At 44.6% G+C, this 24,288-nt stretch overlaps 2 protein-coding genes across 3 annotated transcripts; both read left to right on the top strand.

Annotated features, from left to right (window-relative positions):
* The first annotated feature begins 15 nt into the window (after positions 1-15).
* On the top strand, positions 16-10,019 carry LOC110538752 (ankyrin repeat and SAM domain-containing protein 4B-like). The gene is made up of 2 exons (XM_036939330.2): positions 16-340; positions 8,164-10,019. The coding sequence occupies exons 1-2, from the start codon at positions 180-182 to the stop codon at positions 9,323-9,325; spliced, it is 1,323 nt and encodes a 440-aa protein (XP_036795225.2). The 5' UTR covers positions 16-179; the 3' UTR covers positions 9,326-10,019.
* Positions 10,020-10,926: 907 nt separating this feature from the next.
* Positions 10,927-24,120, top strand: LOC110539029 (kelch-like protein 24). 2 transcript variants are annotated; one of them, XM_090193984.1, is made up of 13 exons: positions 10,928-11,057; positions 12,326-12,614; positions 14,869-15,003; positions 15,211-15,402; positions 15,821-15,964; positions 20,458-20,644; positions 20,926-21,072; positions 21,282-21,410; positions 21,681-21,857; positions 22,206-22,352; positions 22,564-22,729; positions 22,876-22,924; positions 23,089-24,120. In XM_090193984.1, exons 2-13 carry the CDS (start codon positions 12,345-12,347, stop codon positions 23,104-23,106), a joined length of 1,761 nt encoding a protein of 586 aa, XP_090050110.1. In that variant the 5' UTR covers positions 10,928-11,057; positions 12,326-12,344; the 3' UTR covers positions 23,107-24,120. The 2 variants fall into 2 exon arrangements, with proteins under 2 accessions (XP_036795222.1, XP_090050110.1); XM_036939327.2 differs by lacking the exon at positions 22,876-22,924 and having other exon boundaries at positions 10,927-11,057.
* The last annotated feature ends 168 nt before the right edge of the window (positions 24,121-24,288 follow it).

The following is a 24,288-nucleotide window of genomic DNA, read 5'->3' as shown; positions in this document are numbered from 1 at the left end:
GCAGTGAGTTCCACCGATATGATGACGCCCAGCGCTCTGACCAAACCACTCACATCTCCGATGCGCAATTGTGGCGCTCCAACGCGCTGGAAGGAAGAACAAAATGCCAGATTTCTTCTGCTAAAAGACGTGCCTTTTTATTTAATTTCACAGTGTAGCGTTCTAAACACAGAGTAAACATGTCTAGGTACCACAAAGCAGCGATCGATGGCTACCTGGACCTCTTGAAAGAGGCTACCAGGAAAGACCTGAATTCTCCGGACGAGGACGGGATGACGCCTACGCTATGGGCTGCTTTTCATGGACACGTCGAGGCCCTTCAACTTATATGTAGCCGAGGGTGAGTGCAGTTGATATTCAGAAGTCATAGCCTACCTTCCCATACCTACAATCCCAAAATATGTTAAGTGGCATATTAGCAATATATACCTATTGTGACGTTTTTACAATCACTAATTCCAATCAATTGAAACCTAATTCAGAAATGATTTTTCTCATATTAGTTAACTGATTTAACTAAGTCTAAACTATTAGAATGTGAATTTATTTGGACCTCTTTTAATTTAATTTACCCTATGTATGTTTAGATCAATTGACTTCTAATCCAATGAAAAAATAGCAGAAACTCTGCCTGACATGAGGAGGAAGGATAGAAGCTATAGGTTATGGTTTACCTTTTGACCTCTTCCTAGTCCTTGTCCATTACTGTCATTACCTTGATGAAGTCTTCCTGGTATGAGAACGGATATTTCCAATCTCAAATCTACATTGATGAGTTGCTAAAACACAACAATAAAGGCATCCTCCAGTAACCTACAAAACAGTCACAAAACCTATAGTACCAGTCCAATGAATACTGTAATATTGTATCTCCTTTAATATTGATGACATGTTTTGTTGGGAGGGATGCAGTTGGAGGATAAAAGTCCGGACGTGGCCTAATGCTGATCCTATTCCCAGCACTGCTGCTTGTTTCCAAAACAAATACTTGAACGAAGAGCAAAGGTGGACTTTATTGTTCATTCAAGTGATAGAAGGAATGCCCATCACCTCATTCCTGATGCCCATGAACCTACTAGAGGCTACCCTCATTAAGGATTTATAGGTGAGAGAGGTGCAGTTAGCTGTGTCACATGGGTTTCAACCTCACAGGTTTCTCTATCAACTTAAACCACCGTCCTCAAATGGTGACTGAATGCCTCTGAGATTTGAACTATATTCTACAATGTACTGTATGTCCATGTCACATTTTACCCATGTTATTGTTGTGCATTAGACATGCATGCCACTCTGAAACTGTCCCCCCACATTAGACCACATTTTCCCATAAGCAGAGCCAAATATGTAATCAGCCAAGGGGAATCATGTAATTAATGACATACAATAGAGCCCTTCATTCCCCTGGCAGATTTCCCCTGCTTTCATACTACAGGAAAAAAACAGACCTGATTTTCATCTCTCTTATTTATTTCTGTCAAGATGACAACCGACCAATTGCTTGATTATTTAATTGAATCACACAAACAATGGATTACGAAGTTTTCATAACATTGAACTCAGTGTATTTTTCTATAATGATTGGAATGATGTCAATCATACCTTTGTGATCATAGCTGCGTATTTCCATGTTGGGCGTTAGCAGTAGGATGTACTGCAACAAACTCGGTTTAATGATCACCTGTTGCTAAGATACTGCAATCGGGAGTTTTATAGAGGTCGTGATGGCACAAAGGACTTTCATTCTTAATGGCTTACCAATTAACCCATAAGGAAGGGTTGGTTTGTTCTTCATGAGGATAACGTTGGTGGCAGTCCTTTTTCATTCATTTATTATAGGAATGCTATTATACAACATCAGTTAATGACTCATTATTTTGTTTTCAAGTGTTGTTCATTATATTGTATTGTTAGATTCAGGTTGATATGGACATACAGTGAGGAGAACAAGTATTTGATACACTGCCGATTTTGCAGGTTTTCCTACTCACAAAGCATGTAGAGGTCTGTCATTTTTATCATGGGTACACTTCAACTGTGAGAGACGGAATCTAAAACAAAAATCCGGAAAATCACATTGTATGATTTTTAAGTAATTAATTTGCATTTTATTGCATGACATAAGCATTTGATCACCTACCAACCAGTAAGAATTCCGGCTCTCACAGACCTGGTAGTTTTTCTTTAAGAACTGCACCTGTTTGAACTCGTTACCTGTATAAAAGACACCTGTCCACACACTCAATCAAACAGACTCCAACCTCTCCACAATGGCCAAGACCAGAGAGCTGTGTAAGGACATCAGGGATAAAAAATTGTAGACCTGCACAAGGCTGGGATGAGCTACAGGACAATAGGCAAGCAGCTTGGTGAGAAGACAACAACTGTTGGTGCAAATATTAGAAAATGGAAGAAGTTCAAGATGATGGCCAATCACCCTCGGTCTGGGGCTCCATGCAAGATCTCACCTCGTGGGGCATCAATGATCATGAGGAAGGTGAAGGATCAGCCCAGAACTACACGGCAAGACCTGGTCAATGACCTGAAGAGAGCTGGGACCACAGTCTCAAAGAAAACCATTAGTAACACACTACGCCGTCATGGATTAAAATCCTACAGCGCATGCAAGGTCCCCTGCTCAAGCCAGCGCATGTCCAGGCCCGTCTGAAGTTTGCCAATGACCATCTGGATGATCCAGAGGAGGAATGGGAGAAGGTCATGTAGTCTGATGAGACAAAAATAGAGCTTTTTGGTCTAAACTCCCCTCGCAGTGTTTGGAGGAAGAAGAAGGATGAGTACAACCCCAAGAACACCATCCCAACCGTGAAGCATGGAGGTGGAAACATCATTCTCTGGGGATGCTTTTCTGCAAAGGGGACAGGACGACTGCACCATATTGAGGGGAGGATGGATGGGGCCATGTATCGCGAGATCTTGGCCAACAACCTCCTTCCCTCAGTAAGAGCATTGAAGATGGGTCGTGGCTGGGTCTTCCAGCATGACAACGACCCGAAACACACAGCCAGGGCAACTAACTAAGGAGTGGCTCCGTAAGAAGCATCTCAAGGTCCTGGAGAGGATTAGCCAGTCTCCAGACCTGAACCCAATAGAAAATCTTTGGAGGGAGCTGAAAGTCCGTATTGCCCAGCGACAGCCCCGAAACCTGAAGGATCTGGAGAAGGTCTGTATGGAGGAGTGGGCCAAAATCCCTGCTGCAGTGTGTGCAAACCTGGTCAAGAACTACAGGAAACGTATGATCTCTGTAATTGCCAGCAAAGGTTTCTGTACCAAATATTAAGTTCTGCTCCGGTGGCGCAGTGGTCTAGAGCACTGCACTGCAGCGCTAGCTGTGCCAACCAGAGACTCTGTCAGCTCTGTCGTAGCCGGCCGCGACCGGGAGGCCCGTGGGGCGACGCACAATTGGCGCAGCGTCGTCCGGGTTAGGGAGGGTTTGGCCGGTATGGATATCCTTGTCCCATCGCACTCCAGCGACTCCTGTGGCGGGCCGGGCGCAGTGCGTGCTAACCAAGGTTGCCAGGTGCACAGTGTTTCCTCCGACACATTGGTGCGGCTGGCTTCCGGGTTGGATGCGTGCAGTGTTAAGAAGCAGTGCGAGGGCCTCCCGGGTGGCGCAGTGGTTAAGGGCGCTGTACTGCAGCGCCAGCTGTGCCATCACAGCGCCCAGGCTCTGTCGTAACCGGCCGCGACTGGGAGGTCCGTGGGGCGACGCACAATTGGCCTAGCGTCGTCCGGGTTAGGGAGGGCTTGGTCGGTAGGGATGTCCTTGTCTCATCGTGCACCAGCGACTCCTGTGGCGGGCCGGGCGCAGTGCGCGCTAACCAAGGTTGCCAGGTGCACGGTGTATCCTCCGACACATTGGTGCGGCTGGCTTCCGGGTTGGAGGCGCGCTGTGTTAAGAAGCAGTGCGGCTGGTTGGGTTGTGTATCGGAGGACGCATGACTTTCAACCTTCGTCTCTCTCGAGCCCGTACGGGAGTTGTAGCGATGAGACAAGATAGTAGCTACTACAACAATTGGATACCACGAAATTGGGGAGAAAAAGATTAAAATAAAAAAAACATTCTGATTTCTGATGTATCAAGTACTTATGTCATGCAATAAAATGCAATTTAATTACTTACAAATAATTTTTGTTTTAGATTCCGTCTCTCATAGTTGAAGTGTACCTATGATAAAAATGACAGACCTCTACATGCTTTGTAAGTAGGAAAACCTGCAAAATCGGCAGTGTATCAAATACTTGTTCTCCCCACTGTATGTGTTAATATGTATACATGTCTATAGACACTGAGTGTACAAAACATTAGGAGCACCTGCTATTTCCATGACATAGCTTTCACCTGGATTCACCTGGTCAGTCTATGATGCCTTATTGATGTCACCTTTTAAATCCACTTCAATCAGTGTAGCTGAAGGGGGGAGACAGGTTGAAGAAGAATGTTTATACATTGAGACAATTGAGACATGGATTGTGTATGTTTGCCATTCAGAGGGTGAATGGGCAAGACAAAATATTTAAATGCCTTTTAACAGGGTATGATAGTAGGTTCCAGGTGCACCAATTTAAGTGTTTCAAGAACTGCAATGCTGCTGTGTTTTTCACTCTCAATAGTTTCCTGTGTGTATCAAGAATGGTCCACCACCAAAAGGACATCCAGCCAACTTGACACATCTGTGGGAAGAATTGGAGTCAACATGGGCCAGCATCCATGTGGAACAATTTTGACACCTTGTAGAGTCCATGCCCGGTGAATTGAGGCTGTTTTAAGGGCAAATGGGGTGCAACTCAAGATTAGGAAGGTCTTCATAATGTTTTGTACACTGTGTAGATAAAGGTTTTTCACAATATCTGCAATATACCTTAAAAATACAGAAAACACGTTATTCACTGTTACAAATAATACATGGTAATAATCTATGAAAAGTCAACTGACATTTACTCCTGACGTGCTGACCTGTTGTGCCCTCGATAACCACTGTGATTATTATTATTTGACCCTGCTGGTCATCTATGAACATTTGAACATCTTGGCCATGTTCTGTTATACTCTCCACCCGGCACAGCCAGAAGAGGACTGGCCACAACACATAGCCTGGTTCCTCTCTAGGTTTCTTCCTAGGTTCTGGCCTTTCTAGGGAGTTTTTTCCCAGCCACCGTGCTTCTACACCTGCATTGCTTGCTGTTTGGAGTTTTAGACTGGGTTTCTGTACAGCACTTTGTGACATCAGCTGATGTAAGAAGGGCTTTATAAATACATTTAATTGATTGATACAGTTTGGATTTACATTTCTCCTGAAGTTGTAAACCTCCATGCAAAAGATGTAATGATAAACAAATTACAGGTCACTCAAACTGAAAAGCAAAAGTTATCACTCTCAAAACAGTTAATTTGCCTTGCTTTGTTCAAACTGTCAGACAGTGACATCCATTATAGAATCAGTCAGTGTCAGTATCTTCTACAGGAGAGATGATCATGGGTCTTATATTTTATGCTGCCACAGGGTCTGGAGATAGGATATCGTTTCTCAGTGACGGTGGAGCCGGTGAAAGAGTAGATATGAGTCCTGGCCTCCACATTGTAGATGAAGACCTGACCCTTCTCATAATCCACAAATACCCCTACCTTCTGGGGCTTCTCTCTCAGGGAGAGCGAGACAGGAAGATTTGCGAGAATCATGTACTCATTCACATTCCTCAGCCACAAAATCCAGGATCCATCCTCAGCACTCAGTGTTCTCATCCCCTTTCTGTTGATGGGCTCTCTGGCCACTCCAAAATCCAATTCAGTCTTCCCCTTAACCTGCACCTCATAGTAAAATCTCCCAGGACACTGAGAAAAGTATCAAACCTCTCTTGCTTGGCAGTGTCTGATGTATATTTCCATGTTCCACTTGTTTCCATCCTCAGATAGAATGAGACGGTGATGTGCCATATCAGGGTCTAGAGTCACATTCACTGAATGTTTTTGAATGGTTTCAAGATCTTTACCCCTTCCTGTTCACAACTGATTAATGAGTACAATCAGCTTCTTTGATCTGATCCTGCTCCTCAGTTAGGTTTTTCAGCTGACAGTTGAGGTCTTCATTGATGCGATCCCTCTCTTGAATGAGACCCCTTTGCTCACCATGAGCTAAAATGCATTCATCTTTGACTAGAAGTAGTTCCTTGGTGAGGTTTTAATTTTCCTGAGGTCATCCCACTGCTGTTTAACTTGATCCTTTATATTTTAGACGGCAGATGGTCACAGATATTCCACAGTAGAAGAAACTGTCACCTTAGAGAGTCTTTTTATTTCTCAATTTGTTTAGGTCGGGGTGTGATTTGGGTGGGCATTCTAGTTTTTCTATTTCTTTGTTGGCTGGGTATGGTTCCCAATCAGAGGCAGCTAGCTGTCTATCGTTGTCTCTGATTGGGGATCATACTTAGGCAGACTTTTTTCCCACCTTAGTTTGGGATCTTGTTTTTGTGTAGTGCCTGTGAGCACGCCAGTCATTATGGCTTTGTTGTTGTTGTTGTTGTTGTTGTTGTTGTTGTTGTTGTTGTTGTTGTTGTTGTTGTTGTTGTTGAGTTTCATTTTAATACACATGTGGAACTCTAGGCACGCTGTGCCTTGGTCCGTTCATTTCAACGAATGTGACAGCAACCAGCAAGAGAAACACTAGAGAGCACGCCCAAAATATCCCTTAATGATTTTCATCTTCACATATGTACTTAACACACCGGAACAGCTGACTAGGAATGTGAAATTCTGTCTTCCTCACTTCATTGAGCGGGCTCTGTTGAACAATGCCTATCAAATAATTTTCTGTTTGTCTCCTGTTGAGTGACCTTTAGTTTGGCAGAGTAGAATCCCTCAGTGTTCCTTTATATCTCTGAATACCAACCATACAATTTGGTTCCCTCAATGTCCTGGATACCAGCCTTTAGATTTACACCTCGGAACAATAACTACCCTTCTCAGCTCCTCAATTGAGATCACTGGCTGGGAGCCAACAGCTACAGACACAAAGGTATACAGGATTTAAATTACTGAAGTGAGGTTTTGAGAAAATGAATACATGTTATAAGGCAGACTGTATAGGTTATTGCATTTGACAGAAAATGTAACCTTACCTTTAATACAGACTTCCATGGGGAGATCATCATACCTGGACTTTGTCTTAGTAAAGTACTTGATAAAACCCATCATCATTGCCTTGTACCCTGGTCAGTTTCAAGGTGTTGCATCTTTTCAGTTAGTCTTTAAACAGTTCTGTACTTCCCCTGTAGGAGACCATCTGATCCTTAGTTGTCACTTCAGTATTGGTAAAGATGAACAGCAGAGCCTGGGTGGGGAAGTCTAAACCACTCCACTCTCATATCCTCAGCATTGATACCGGGTTTGAGGTAGAGGTCTTCACAGGTCTAAAAAGTTGCGCATTGGATCTGTGGCTTTCCCACCCAATCTGAAATGTTTCATCAAACAAAAAAACAGATACCCATTCCGAATGGAACCCAGGACAGTCAGACCAGTTCTGAAAAAGGCTTGTGGAAAAACAGACCCAAACAGACACGTGCCGGTTCGGATCTTAGAGACCCGTTCAGATCCGAGAGTAAAAAGAGAAAGAAACCTCAGACTGGGAGCTGTCAAATGAACACACACACACACACACAGTGAAGGTGTAGAGTAGGCCTACTGTACCTGAGACTGCTCTGTGGAGGAGAGGGACAAAGACAATCTGGTAGCATCACCGTCATTCCAGAAAGCGATGATTACACAAATGATCAAGATGAATTCCATAACTTCAAATCAGGGAGTCAATAATGACATTTCAGTGTTTAGAAAACAATACACACAGAAAAACTGTGGAATAATCTAAAAGCAAACATACCAAAGTCAGTTCTCCTAGTTGAACAAAGGCTTTCCTTCAGTGCAGCCTTGTCAGTGCAGCCTTGTCCATGTACTCATCTGGAGTGACTTTTTTTAACTTACAACATAAAACTTGTCCAACTGCATACCTTTCACACCTACAATGATGAGCCAAAGCTGAACAGAAATCACAGAGATAAAACATATTTTATCTAATCTTGTCATAGAAATGTATGATTGGTTGGTTGATTAATTGGTTTGTTGATTGACTGACAGATGTTTCTGTGTTCTTTCAGAGGGGACCCCAACAGGAGCGACATCTGGGGCAACACGCCGCTGCACCACGCCGCCACCAATGGTCACATGCACATCCTCAGCTTCCTGGTCAACTTCGGCGCCAACCTCTTCTCCCAGGACAACGACTTCCACACAGCTATGGACGTGGCAGCGTCGGGCGACCGCATGGACTGCGTGCGATTCCTGGACAGTGCCGCATCACAGCAGACCATCCAGAATGCCAAGAAAGTGGCCAGGCTGAAGAAGGAGGCCACCAAAGAGGCTGAAATGCGGGTGAAGCTGTGTGAGAGGGTCAAAAAAAGGCACAAGAGCAAGATGGATAAGATGTACCAAGGGTCAGTGTCAGAGGCCAGCACGGCATCTCCGTCGTTCTCCAAGATGGGCACCATCAATAGTGTGAACGAGCAGTTCTCCAAGCTGATTGCCTCTGATACCTCAGGCTCGCTTACGGCCCGGTCGAAGGGGACCCTCCAGAGAATATTCGGGAAAAAGGATAAAGGAACAATGGAGAAGGTGAGAAGAGACGGGAACGTCATCTTCGTCAAGCAGGAGAATGGCACCCTCTCTGGGAAGCCTGAGTTCATGGGCGTTTTCTCCGAGCAGGACGAGATCGATGAGGAAGAGGACGGAGGGATGAGAAGATTCACTGATGATGACGTTAATGACGATGACGAAGGAGGAGATGGCCCAGGAGCCAAGGAGTCCATCTTCAAACGGCCCGGCCTGGGGAACATGGTCTTCAGGAAGAACTTCTCCATGGAGATGGGGATAGAGCCCGACGACTTCCCCAGTGGGAACAATGAAAACCTGGGCTTCCTCATCCGCAGGGAGGGGTTCGACACAGAAGGGGAGGACACAGGCTTTGTTGAGGACGAGGAGGACGACGACCTGCCCTGGAACCAGGAGGAGATCGGCCTGGATGACGACCAGGATGAGGAGACCTCCCCGCTGGATGCCTTCCTCTCATCCATCTCCCTGCCAGACTTCTCCCCAGCCTTCACCCGTGAACAGCTGGACCTGGAGGCGCTGATGCTCTGTTCCGACGACGACCTCAAGGGCATCCGCATCCAACTGGGGCCCCGCAAGAAGATCCTGGAAGCTGCCGCTCGCCGGAAAAGTGCACTGGAGAAACCTGGCGCCATCAAGGACAGCTTCCTGTGATGAAATTCTGATATTGGAGGTGATTGAATATGGCTGAATGGAGAAAGTAGGATGAATGACAATACTTTTGAATGAAAAGAACACTGATGCAAAGTTGAGAGTTTGAAGTGGAAATACATATCCTGGTTTTCTATCCTTTAAAGACAAATTCTTTAATCTTTCTCTTACCTTGGACTAGGAGTGACTGCAGCCCTTCATTACTTTGCTATAGCCGCCACAGGCTAAAGTTAGCATTGATTCACCTAAAACAATGGGGGTTCGACGGGCTGGATAAGTCTGGCACTGTGACGAGATAATCGGACATGGTTGAACTGAGCAGGAATGTCATTTAGATTAATGGAGTGGCAATAACACCACCACAACCACTACCAACCCCCATCTTGCAATACCAATTCATGAAGATAGAAGGAAGAAACACTGTCAGATTTCAAACATAATTTGAGCTGCATGCTCTTTTTGGCATGTCTCTGAGAAGCACACAACTCATTTTGAGTAATGATGCAATGTAAGAGCCTATTAACTGGAAACTGTTCTGATCTTGATTTTCTTGTTTCCTCCTTTGATGATTGATAGAAAGGAGACAATATTGTGATGAATTCAGTTGTGACATTTTGTATGTGAATTTTAATCCTTGTGATTTGTACATTGATTAAAAAAACGTATGACAACCAAAATAAATAACGTTTCTAAATCAGTTGATCAATTCTTTCATGTGAGTTGCATGCATACATTTTCTCTGACTGGATTGTTTGGCACGTGAAAGTTCTGAATCACTGGTGAAGTAGATACATACCATGCAAAACTGTAGTGTGCCATGAGTTTCTCCTTACCAGGTGACCTAACCAGGAAAAACTCTGAGCCCTGGTAATGTGAATCTAGCCTTTGTTGCCAGCCAATTTAAAAAAAATATCTTAAATGTTTATTAGACACACAGCTCATATGATAGAGAGGAAGACAGAAGGAATCCCAGCAGGCCATGATCAGGAGATCCTTCTGACCCAGTCAACCAGGCAATGAAGGGAGGAGGAGTCCCATGCAACAGCAGTCAGCTCAGACGGAAAGCTTTTGATTCTGGCTTCAATGGAGAGGACACAGAGAGAGGGAGAAGACAAGTTCAAGCCAGTTATCTACATGGGTTGTGTCTGGTGGACAACTTGTCATGGTCATGATGATGAAATATTGCTCAAGTCTAAACTGTTTTCCGTATGAAACTTTATAGTAAGGCCATCCGAATAGTTGTTTTTATCTAAACTGTAAGTGACTACAACCAGTCGTGTATGTGCCAGTATGCAGATGTTGGTCATTATATGAAATCTGACCGTATCATACATTGCATAGGATCACCACTGACATTTACAAAGTCTATCTCTGATGTAACCATGAGTCACTGGAGTGGTATTATGGCTATTGGTGATAATATGTGGATTTACACTTAGGTGGAGCTTCAAAGGAGATACATAATACAGTGTGACTAACTGATATACACAAAATGTGTTTTATTACATTATACTTTGAACCGGTTCATGATGGATCAACCTTTTAGGGTCTAACCAAGCAAGGACCTTTGAGGACCTAAACAGCAGGGGGCGATAAGGAGCTCTGTTTCACTTTGCTGAGAAAGTAAAACAGAGAGAAAAGAAGAAATGGCGTCTGGTGGTCACGATTCTTAACAATTTTTCGGTCGACACCTGACAAATTTGGATTGTTCTATTGATGCCGCAATGTTTATCAGGTAATGTAACATATTATCACAATATCAGGGTAGAAGTGCATGGTCTGCAGTCTTAGCTTTTGGGCAATAAATGACAATTTTAGGAGGCAAGTGTCGATCATCATTTAACTTAGCAGTTGTCAGCAGTGTCAGTCAGTCTGAGCGCTTTCCAGAAATCTTCGGCAATAACAAACTAGCTTGCTAGTGTTTTAATCACACTCATTGCATATGTAGTGTTCTAATTTCAGTTTCAATGTTCTATTTCAATCGAAAGAATCAGTTTGCTTCCTCAAAATGATTGCATTGGTTGAAAATGGTGTAATTGCCATAACAAGGGTGAAATGTAATTACTACAATATTATGTTGTGTGAACTGGAATGGCATTATCTGGTCTTGAAATTGTACTAGACACTTGTGATGCTGCTATGAATTCCCTCACTAACCTTCTTTTTTTAATTTTGTATTATTGTATTTGTTATGGAGAGGTCCGTATATGAGAGGAGACTGTTGCCCCAGTGGTCTGAAAATATTCTTGACAGGCAAACTGGGGAAAAATAGACTGTAGCCAGCAGATTCGACCGGCTTGCTTAAAGCTGCTCTAGGGTTGGGCAGCATTCCTGTGTCGATTTTAAAGCCTCTGCATGCTCAGTCAAACACAGCACTTACTCCGATGCGGCTCTGCAGAAGTCAAGGCATTCATACTTCTTGCAATTCGCATAGCTGTTGTCTTGGAAGGGGGTTTGTGTTTATACAGGACATAACACAACCAGTCATGTCAATGCAGAGCTATACGGAGTTGTTATTCACGTTATTACAACATTTTGGAGTCGAATGGCATTGCCGTGCGGACCTTGATTTGGCCTCTGCTGACCTGGGGGGGATGAGAAATGCGTTGTACTCCTAATTTTCCCATTATCCCAACTGTTAAACTGAGAAGATTGAACGACTGCTAGTTTTTCTGGAAAAGTGTCATTTTTGTCCTCATGCTAGATAGCAGAAGACATAGCAGCCATTTTGTTGTTCAATGCGCCATACCATAATGGTTGCTGTGACTACCTATAACTAGCATGATGTCAGTGTAATGGGACAATTTGTAGTACAACACATTTCTTATCCCTGGATTACATATCCCTGGTATGTTTTCTGAGCCAAATCTCGCTCCAGGTCCACGGTTTCTTAATCTACACAGGAATGCTGTCTGACCCTAGTGCAGCTGTAAGCAAGTGGGTCAGGTCTGCTGGGTAAAGAGACTGTAGGCGACGGTCTATCTGCCTCTTCCTCCCCTACAGGCTTGACTAAAGTGAAAGGATGGCCGAAATCATTGCTGTGAACATCTCAGCCACATCCGCCACCTTCTTCCTGCCCCCATCTCCTGTCCTTGAGGACTCTGGCTTTCCCCTGGCCTCGCTGGACAGTGAGGACTATGTGTTTGTGGAGGCCAGGCACCCCAACAAGGTCCTGGAGGGCCTGAACAGCCTGCGTCTCAACAATGCCTTCTGTGATGTGACACTGTGCTGTGGGGGGCAGGAGTTCCCCTGTCACCGTATCGTACTGGCTTCCTTTAGCTCCTACTTCCAGGTATGGACAGTGGTGTACAGTACAATACAACGTTATTAATCCTTTGGGGGGACAAACAGTAGACGTTGGATCTGGGAGTCGTTCCCCAGAATGTTTGGGGAAATTTTAAAAGGCATTTCCTGCAATTGTGCACAGTTTGACATTACTTTATTATGCCTCTCTTGAAGGGTTTTTTGAAAACAGTGGAAGGATAAGTCAGCACCATCATGAATTAAGGTATTTCTAGGCAAATATTAAGAAGACAAAAAAGATCAAGACTGAGTTTTATTATAATTGTGAATACTTACATCACAATTGGCACAATTACAGCACAATTGGCCTAGCGGCGTCTGGGTTAAGGAGTGTTTGGGCCGGTAGGGATATCCTTGTCTCATCGCGCACCAGCGACTCCTGTGGTGGGCCGGGCGCAGTGCACACTAACCAAGGCAGCCAGGTGCACGGTGTTTCCTCCGGCACATTGGTGCGGCTGGCTTCCGGGTTGGAGGCGCGCTGTGTTAGAAGCAGTGCGGCTTGGTTGGGTTGTGTTTCGGAGGACGCATGGCTTTCGACCTTCGTCTGTCCCGAGCCCGTACGGGAGTTGTAGCGATGAGACAAGATAGTAATCACTAACAATTGGATACCACGAAAAGGGGGTCAAATTTAAATAAATAAAAAATAATAATAATATTGGCGGAGGGGACATGTCCCTCTCATCCCCCGTGGGATGACCAAATCAAATCAAATCAAATTTTATTTGTCACATACATGGTTAGCAGATGTTAATGCGAGTGTAGCGAAATGCTTGTGCTTCTAGTTCCGACAATGCAGTAATAACAAGTAATCTAACTAACAATTCCAAAACTACTGTCTTGTACACAGTGTAAGGGGATAAAGAATATGTACATAAGGATATATGAATGAGTGATGGTACAGAGCAGCATAGGCAAGATACAGTAGATGGTATCGAGTACAGTATGTACAAATGAGATGAGTATGTAAACAAAGTGGCATAGTTTAAAGTGGCTAGTGATACATGTATTACATAAGGATACAGTCGGTGATATAGAGTACAGTATATACGTATGCATATGAGATGAATAATGTAGGGTAAGTAACATTATATAAGGTAGCATTGTTTAAAGTGGCTAGTGATATATTTACATAATTTCCCATCAATTCCCATTATTAAAGTGGCTGGAGTTGAGTCAGTGTCAGTGTGTTGGCAGCAGCCACTCAGTGTTAGTGGTGGCTGTTTAACAGTCTGATGGCCTTGAGATAGAAGCTGTTTTTCAGTCTCTCGGTCCCAGCTTTGATGCACCTGTACTGACCTCGCCTTCTGGATGATAGCGGGGTGAACAGGCAGTGGCTCGGGTGGTTGATGTCCTTGATGATCTTTATGGCCTTCCTGTGACATCGGGTGGTGTAGGTGTCCTGGAGGGCAGATAGTTTACCCCGGTGATGTGTTGTGCAGACCTCACTACCCTCTGGAGAGCCTTACGGTTGAGGGCGGTGCAGTTGCCATACCAGGCGGTGATACAGCCCGCCAGGATGCTCTCGATTGTGCATCTGTAGAAGTTTGTGAGTGCTTTTGGTGACAAGCCGAATTTCTTCAGCCTCCTGAGGTTGAAGAGGCGCTGCTGCGCCTTCTTCACGATGCTGTCTGTGTGAGTGGACCAATTCAGTTTGTCTGTGATGTGTATGCCGAGGAACTTAAAACTTGCTACCCTCTCCACTACTGTTCCCAACAGTCAGACTATGCGTTAATATAAGTCGGTGGCCTCGAGGTTTGAGCGTTGGACTTCCGGAGCCGACAAGGTAAATGAATATGTCGCTGTGCCCTTGAGCACAGGGCCCTCGTTCTCCTGAGACACTTAACCCTAATTACTCCAGGGGCACAGTACAATGGTGAACCTGGCCGTGACCCCACTCCATGCGGGTGTCTCAGGGGGATTTGGGATATGCAAATTACACACTTGTGTATAACAGGACAAATATAAGCACCCCCCCCAAAAAAATTATTATTCTAACTGCTATACTACATAGACCCAGAGGGAAATACAGTGGTGCAACGGGGCTGAGCAAGCTGACGGTGCCCCTGCTTCTCAACTATTTACTGAATGGATACAGTTTACTGATGACCGTGCATCTTTTATATTGTCACTCACTGCAGACCAGAAGTACTTACATGTGGTCATTTGCTGTTGGTGCTTCTCCATTGGCAGGAGTCTGTTTCTCCCTTCTCCTAATGGTCTGCCCTCCCCTCTGTCCTCCCCAGGCCATGTTCTCCACAGACCTGATGGAGTCCAGACAGGAGCGGGTGGCCATCAACGGAGTGGAGTCCCAGATGATTGGCATGCTGGTCAGCTACGCCTACACGGCTGAGGTGGTCATCTCCAAGGCAAACGTGCAGGTGAGGTAGAACCGTTGTCTTCCAGTCTCACTTTGTAGTCAACTTCTGGTTTAGCATTGCAGTTGTTAAATTAAAGTTGTACTACCCCAGAATTGAAGTCAGTTTCATTCCTAGTCATAAATACAGTAAATGGCACTTTCCATTTCCTAAATATATGTCCTGAGTCGACTGTCTTGAAATCAAATGTCATTGACCTGTGACCCCCAGGCCCTGCTGGCTGCGGCCAACCTCTTGGATGTGATGGCAGTGCGCGAAGCCTGCTGCCGCTTCATGGAGCGCCAGATGGATGAGATGAACTGTGTGGGCATCCACTGCTTCGCTGAGGCCCACTCCTGTAGGGAGCTGGAGAAACACAGCATGGACTACATCCTCCAGCACTTCGGCAGTGTCTGCCAACAGGTGAGATAGGAAGGGAGGTCTGGGTTGTGTAGTCCAAACCTGGGACCTGGTCTCAATAGTTTCAAATGTATTTTTCACCTCTATTCTCCTCTATCTGTGCTGCATTGAACACAATGATCCCAGAGAGGTATTTGGTTTCACCCGTGTTGTTCCTCCAGAACAGTGCAGATGAAGGAGGGGACTCATGTCTCATTGTTTAGACATTCCCATTCTTCGTGTATGTGAGAAAGGGGAAGTGACATCATAGTCAACTGTCTTTTGTTCCCCTTGCTGGCCCCTTGCCAGCCCAGGATCATGTTCATTAGGCACCAAAAGGAAGAAACTAGACTTAAACAGGGAGGGACTACCTGGACTTCTTCCAATAAGCAATGCAATTTTTTGCTTAAATTTCAAAATCTTTTGAACACTGTCCCCCCAGGAGGAGTTCCTCTCTTTGTGTGCAGACAAGCTGACGGAGATCATCGCCAGCGACCACCTGAACGTAGCCAAGGAGGAGACTGTGTTCGAGGCCACCATGCTGTGGCTGGACAAGAGCGCCACCCGCAGGCAGAGCTTTGAAAAGGTTAGCATGAAAACACAACAGTCAATGCAGTGGTCCCCCATTGTCTGTGTGTTGAGCGGTATCTAGGCGACAGATTGTGTCCAGCTCTGTGCTACGCCCCCTCCCTACAGTTCTCTGTTGACTGTGGTGTGGGGGGGGTTTTAAGCTCTGGAATCCCCAGTAGATCTGACTGTCTGAAACTCCAGCTGTCAGTCACTCAGCGTTACATAAACGTTAGGGGTGTTAGCAATTTGTTATTCTTCAAAAATACAACCTCCAAAGCAAATCAGGGGGAGAAAAGTAGGTTTATTCAGAGGACAAATCAAGATGTTATGCTGGGAGTCAGATGTTCAGTCTCCCCTGTCCTCAGCTTTTCACCACCGAACAAAAGAACAGGATGCCATTTATAACCCCCGACCCTAGCCTGGGGTTGACCAATCAGAAGTCCTTGCAGTAGAGCTTGGCCAATGGCCAAATAACCAGTATCCCGCTCCCGACTCAATGTACAGACCAATGAAAACGTGGCCCACGTCACTCTGAGTTCAGGAGTGACATTCCACAGATTCTGAACAGATGTTGAACTGAAAACCAACTCCTATTTACAAATCGCTATTGACCGTTAGTCCTCTAGTACACTCATCCTCTGCATTGTGTATTTATCTTCAAAATATTCTTATATTCCCCCCTAGACCATTTAAAAAATAAATCTAGTTAAAATGTCATTTTAGAAAACAACATTAGTAAACATAAAAAAATAGACCGAATAAAATACATTAGCAGTAAGCATAAAATAATTCACATTAAACACCTTGCATTTCTATAAAACACAGGGCATATTGTACTTGCCGTTGCCATAAGAAAGATTTCACACAAAGTTATAGAAAAGAGGTCTTAACAAGTGTGATCACACATCTGAGAGAGCATGGTTCACTACAGCACCGAGGACAGTTACCACGGGCACATTGACCACAGTCATGAGGCTTGGTGTGATGATGGTCCCCACCACATTCACATTGTGGTGTCTGGAGGAAGCATCAGAGTAGCTGGATTACATGGTGTCTTTTCAACTATACACATGTCCCATAGATCTTTACTCACTACTTTAGTAGAGGCCATAACTACCTTGCTAATGGGATATTGTTTTGTGCAAGGTGGGGCATCACCTGTCAAGCACACTGATTCCATATCCACAGTTCCACAGTCATTTTTCTTCATAGTCCAAATAGCATGGTTCTGAACTATAGATTTCTGGGGTTGTCTAATTTGCCACGTCACCTTTTCTTAAGGAATGTTCAATGTTGAGTCAAGTTACATAATAACATCAAAGCCTAAAATAGGTTGTTCAAATGAGCCTATCCACACCCCTGCATCAATCTTCATTGGACCAATAGAAATTGATAATGGTTTGGTTTGTTTCATATCTGTCTTCCCTCCACTCCTGTTGCTCCCATCTTCTTTCCTGTGTACTGAGGACATATATGTTTTGCATAAGATGTGGGCAATACAGTGACTTCAGCACCTGTATCTACTAAAACATCTACTGCAAAGTTGTTAACCATCATGTTCACATATATTCCATCGAATTTCATATGTACACCAGCTGAGATGGGACGTAAGAGGGGGGGGTCTATTAGTTTACCTCCACTGCATCTAGCAACCTCTGCTGCTGAGCTGGAGAGAGCTTTTTACATTTCTGCACAAGTATTGTGTCGTTGGGGCTGTTGTCTTGTTTCCATTTTCCCTGCTTCTCCTGGCCACTTCTCATAAAATCACGTTTTCTTTTCTGACAGTCTCGCTGCCAGTGATCAGAAATCCCGCAATAATGACATACACCAGGTTCCTCTTCTCCTGAACGGATTATGTTGTTGGTTTCACTCGGAACCTGCATAACTCTGATAACCACGTCTCATGGAAGCTTAAACGTTTTTGACCATTAATCCAACTGTTTTGGAGATGCTGATTTATGTGTGATCACTATCTCTGGAAGTTTGTCTTTACTCCCTTTCACAGCCTGTGTTCTGGTTGGCCTAAGACATTGTTCGTCACTGCTGTCAGAATCTGTTGACTCAAAGACAGGCAGTGCCAACCAGTTGCTTGAAATCTGATCTGCCTTGCACAACTCAGTGTAAGGATAGATTAGGAGAACATAGAGGGTGGGGTCACGTCTGACTTTCATCTGTGTCTCCTGCTCTACTTTGAAATGGTTCTAGACAGTGAATTTAAAATGTCATGTTCACATCCGAAGGAGCTGTTCCACCCTTTTCCAGAGTGGTTTTCTCACTTAACAATGACATTACATTAACGTCAGAAGTTGTATAATATAAACTCAGCAAAAAAAGAAATGTCCCTTTTTCAGGACCCTGTCTTTCAAAAATAATTCATAAAAATCCAAATAACTCTTCACAGATCTTCATTGTAAAGGGTTTAAACACGGTTTCCCATGCTTGTTCAATGAACCATAAACAATTCATGAACATGCACCTGTGGAACAGTCGTTAAGACACAAACAGCTTATAGGTAGGCAATTAAGGTCAAAGTTATGGAAACTTAGGACACTAAAGAGGCTTTTCTACTGACTCTGAAAAGCACCAAAAGAAAGATACCCAGGGTCCCTGCTCATCTGCATGAACATGCCTTAGGCATGCTGCAAAGAAGCATGAGGATTGCAGATTTGGCCAGAGCAATAAATTGCAATATCCGTACTGTGAGACGCCTAAGACAGCGCTACAGAGAGATAGGACGGACAGCTGATTGTCCTCGCAGTGGCAGATCACGTGTAACAACACCTGCACAGGATCGGTACATCCAAACATCACACCTGCGGGACAGGTACAGGATGGTAACAACTGCCCAAGTTACACCAGGAAGGCACCATCCCTCCATCAGTGGTCAGACTGTCCGCAATGGCCTCAATCCCATTGAGCACGTCTGGGACCTGTTGGTTCGGAGGGTGAGGGCTAGGGCCATTCCCCCCAGAAATGCCCAGGAACTTGCAGGTGCCTTGGTGGAAGAGTGGGGTAACATCTCACAGCAAGAGTTGGCAAATCTGGAGTAGTCCATGAGGAGATGCACTGCAGTACTTAATGCAGCTGGTGGCCACACCAGATACTGTTTGTTAATTTTGACCCCCCCCCCCCCCCCCCCCCCCCCCCTTTGTTCAGGGACACATTATTCCTTGAGTTTGTCTCAGTTGTTGAATCTTGTGTTCATACAAATATTTACACATGTTAAGTTTGCTGAAAATAAACGCAGTTCACAGTGAGGATGTTTTTTTTTTTTGTGTTTTTTTGTTGTTGCATTTTTCTGAGTTTATGTATGTGTGTTTTTATATAACCCCTTTTGAGGACCCCAACCTCTTCTAGAACACAAATTGTTTCTGTAGGGCCTGGCTGCTTATGTTCACTTTTGAATGCTTACAAGGCTTACATTTACCACGTGTAAAAATTGCTAGAAGGTTTCACAAGAACAGACTCCAACCTTTTTAATAGAGTAAAGAAAGGACTACACTCTGTAATAAAACAAAGGACTTGAACACTTATACATCACAGATACATATCACTCATTGCATACACTATTTGAACCTGATTTGGTTTGTTTAAAATGATTTTGGTCTAGACTCACCCAGCAATTCTGTCATCAATCAGGAGATTAAGAGTTGACTCCCCAAAGTGGGTTGCGCTCAGCCTCTTTCTTCTGGATAAACACACAGTTGATAAGTTCTTATTGTTGTTCAGACCAATTCATCAGGAACATGATACCAAATGTTAGCAATTTATATTATTCTTCAATAACACAAACTCCAAAGCAAATCAGGGGGAGAAAAGTAGGTTTATTCAGAGGACAAATCAAGATGTTATGCTGGGAGTCAATGTTCAGTCTCCCCTGTCCTCAGCTTTTCCCCACCGAACAAAATAACAGGATGCCATTTATAACCCCCCACCCTAGCCTGGGGTTGACCAATCAGAAGTCATTGCAGTACAACTTGGCCAATGGCCAAATAGCAAGAAAGATCAACAGTAACAGTCTGGTGCTCCCAACTCAAATGTACAGACCAATGAAAATGTGGCACATGTAGCCCACATTGCTCTGAGTTCAGGAGTGACATTCCACAGATTCAGAACAGATGTTGAACTGAAAATCAACTCCTATTTACAATTCGCTATTGACCATTAGTCCTGTCATCCTGTGTTGTGTATTTATCTTCAAAATATTCTTATAGGGGTTTGAACCCCATTGTATGGTCCTGTAGTAACCATGGGCCCTGGAAGGTGTCACCCTGGCCTGGCACCAATATAATTTAGAGCCTCTCAGATGTGAGTCCATGTCATTTTGGATAGGTCAGAGGTCAGCGATACTATCATGTTAAGTGGAAGTTGGAGGTATCAAGGTCGCTCTGATAAATAAAACTGTAGAGTTCGGATGGAGATGCCTACCTGTGTCTGTCTGCTCATGTCTATATCCAGTGGGTGCGTTTGTTTTCAGTGTATGTGTCGTCATTCTAACCCACCCTGCAGGTCTTGGAGCACATCCGCCTGCCCCTGATCAGCCCGTACTACATCCACGATGTGATTGAGTCTCTGGAGGTGGTCCGGGAGTCTCAGCGCTGTCAGAGGCTCATCTCTGAGGCCAAGGACTACCTGCTGCTACAGGACCGACGAGGAGAGCTCTACTGCCCCCGAGCACGCCCACGTAGGTCCACAGGTAGGTACCACACGCATGGATACATGAACATACACACTCCAAATACACCCTGTTATCCTAACACACACAAGGACTTGAACATACACACATTTAACCTCCCACTTGCCAAACTCCTCCACACGCCTAGCGCTTTAATTAATTAGATTTCTGAAGCGCAAACCCTGGTATGCCTGGAGGATTGTTCTACCAACTGCCTTTAATACAATGATCAGCTCTCTGAAGGGACAAGTGACTGGAGAGCCACAGAGACATCTCTCTCTGCTGGCCTCTCTCTGTGACAGGGACAGCTGAGGTGATTGTGACGGTGGGAGGAGAGGACGATAAGGTGGTGCTGCGTAGCGTGGAGAGTTTTGACCCCCTTACCAGCCAGTGGAAGAGTCTGGCCTGCCTGCCCTTCGCTGTCAGTAAACACGGCCTGGTGGTTTCAGGTGAGGACCATTTGGTTTAGTTTGTATATTAACACCTAGTGATAAGATGGATCCTATGTCATAGATTGTTATAGGACCTTTGTTACATTTTACCTAATGCTTGAATGAGATGAAGAAAAGAGAAATGTCAGTTTCTCACAAATACACACATTTTGTGAGGAATTTTATCATTTTCTAATTTATTCCAATCTCCATGTTCTCTCCCCCAGGCTCCACTCTGTACCTGGCTGGAGGGGAGTTCCCTGATGGCTCAGCCAGCAGAGAGATGTGGCGCTATGACCCCTGCTTCGACTCCTGGCTGGAGATGGCCCCCATGAACGTAGCTCGCTCAGAGCTAGGTAAAAATCAGTAAATTCTAGCAGTTTATTTATACATTTTTACATACTGTCTGACATGTCATAACACTGGTTAGAAGGACAGCCGGGGACGTGACTTTTTTTTTGTAACAGGTTAGGTCCCCCGTCCATGACTTCTGTAATGGAATAAAACAATAGCCAATACAGTACATCCTTTGTGAATGCTGACAGACTTCCATTGGATAACTCCTCTCTGTTTAAAGTTGAGCAGGCTGGCTCTTCCATAAATATGTCCCCCTCCCTCCCCTCCAGGTTTGGTGATGCTGGATGGCTATGTGTTTGCAGTGGGGGGCTGGGAGGGCCGTTCCCGCCTGGACTCTGTAGAGTGTTACAACCCCCACACCAACACCTGGCAGTTCATGGAGTCGGTCAAGATGGCCGTCACCAGCCCTGCTGTGGTGGCACTGGATGGACTGCTCTATGTCACAGGTAGGGGAGATCATTGCTCACCCACTTCCAGAGAACTCTATGGCTGCGTTTACACAGGCAGCCCAATTCTGATATGTTTTTTTCATTAATTGGTCTTTTGACCAATCAGATCAGCTCTGAAAAAGATCTGATGTGATTGATCAAAATACCTATTTGTGGGAAAAATATCAGAATTGGGATGACTGTATAAACTCAGGCAAAGTATTTACTGTGGACAGCTACAGCAACTCTATAGGTTCAACTTGGTTTATATAATTTTTCTGAAATTGCTTTATGTGGTAGTTTGAATTGTCTACAGGTCATCTTTAATATTAGATAGTAACTTATTAGTGTCCTCCTGGCTCCTAGGTGGTGCTGTTCTAGAGGATGGTGACGGCACAGACCTGGCCCAGGTGTACAACCCTAAAACATCTGTATGGACTGAGGTGGCCCCCATGCAGATCGCTCGCTCCGGCTCTGCTGCCTGCACCCTGAAGGGGAAAATCTACGTCATAGGTATCAGGGATCAGTTTTGACTTTTAGATCACAATGAATATATTTACATGGACATGGGGGACTTGATCCTAGATCAGCACACCTACTCTAAGATGCTTGATACATAGTGACTCAGGAAAAAAGTAGTAAGGCCCAAGTTTGATGCCAGAGGATATTTCCACATTGTCTGTGGAGAACTACATTAGGATTTTCTCCTGTATTCCATTCCTAGGTGGCTGGCATGCGTCCACAGAGAACACAGACAAGGTGGAGTGTTACGACCCCAAGAGTAACCAGTGGACCATGTGTGCCCATATGAGGGAGAGGCGCTACCGGCCCGGTGTGGCCGTGGTGGACGGCAAGATCTACGTGCTGGGTGGAGAGGAGGGCTGGGACAGGTAAGACAGCTCCATGTCAAGCCTTTTCTAATCATATTCAGCTTGATTGTGTTTATTAGGCCACACCTGAGCAAAATGGTTTTCAACAGAAAATGAAAGCAAGCGTTTCTTATTGAACAGGTTGACGTATTCTCTCCCTATTTCAGTCGGTTTTCCCGCGTTTGGTGCCTACTGAATACGACCCTGATTTGGCAGGTGCAAGGCCTATAAAATATATTTTTAAGGAGAATATGAAAAGGATCTGGGCTGCCTATGGCGCCCTATTCATAGCACTACTTTTGATGAAATGGCACCTTATTCCATATGTAGTGCACTACTTTTGACCAGAGCCTACACAACCTGTCCCATCTGTCCGCCAGGTACCACGACACCATTGAGCGGTACTGTGAGGAGACAGACAGCTGGGAGATCGTGGGGGAGATGCCCACCAGCCGGAGCTGGCTGAGCTGTGTCTCTCTGCAGCTGAGGAAGGATGCCCATGGGGGCAGCCGCCCCGGCACTGCCTCAGAGACCGAGTTCTCTGTGGACTGAGGGAGAACTCCAGACGGAGGTCCTTGTACCATTCATTTATATTGCTCCAGACTGCCACCTTTTGGAGAGCTCTGAGTATGCATCTCTGCCAAACAGTCAACCTGACCCTGGCTGTTCAGGTGCTGAACAAAGTCACTCTGTGCCAGAGAGAATGCCAGAGGGCAGCTAACTACCTTAGTAGGGCTGGTATTCTGTCTCATCGTGAGTCTTGACCTTGCCAAGTGACTGCGCCTCCAGGCTTAACTCATGGAGAAGGACAGTTGTGTGACTGCCTCAATGGCAAGCCTGACAAAAGTGGTCTTTATTTCACCATGAAAGCCTGTTCTCTTACTCAATGGCATGGTTCCATTCTGTTGCCATGTCACTATGTCCATGGTAACGGTATCATTTAGGATGGATGACCCTCGTCACACACTTATGGAACCCTCTCTTTTAATGTTACGTGAACGTTTGGGGTCAGGGTGTTTCATTAAACTGTCACCAAGATGTTCTCTCCACAACCATCGCAGTCTATTTTTGCATTGTGACGTTTTGTATTTATTTGATGTCTTTAGTTGAGGATGGCCCATTTTATTACAATTGGAAGATTATTATTTTTCCTGTTTATAAAAGATGCTCTTTATTGGCCAAAGAATCTATTGTGAACCAGTATTTAAGACTAATTAGTGAACAAAAGCCAAACATGTTAAGTGTTTTGTCATGCAAATTTGGAAGGAATGTTCACAATTGCCTTTTGACTGCCTGTTATATGGTTTAGTTTATATGTCTAATTGGTATGCTTGGTAAATGTTGCTTTTGAGTAGTCATTTTAATTCTGTAAAAGTGGAAATGTGTATTTAATAAAAGCATATGGATGCCAATTTAGTTATTACTGAATCTGACTATTCTGGGTGCATCTCAACCTAATCTTGTCCCCTATAGATGCCAGGATCTCTACCTAATCTTGTCCCCCTACAGATACCAGGATCTAAACACATCTCAACCTAATCTTGTCCCCCTATAGATGCCAGGATCTCTACCTAATCTTG

This window comes from Oncorhynchus mykiss, chromosome 12, assembly GCF_057628025.1.
Source record: "Oncorhynchus mykiss isolate SJ-2025 chromosome 12, ASM5762802v1, whole genome shotgun sequence".
Taxonomy (NCBI): domain Eukaryota; kingdom Metazoa; phylum Chordata; class Actinopteri; order Salmoniformes; family Salmonidae; genus Oncorhynchus; species Oncorhynchus mykiss.
This window is presented reverse-complemented; position numbering and strand designations above follow the sequence as displayed.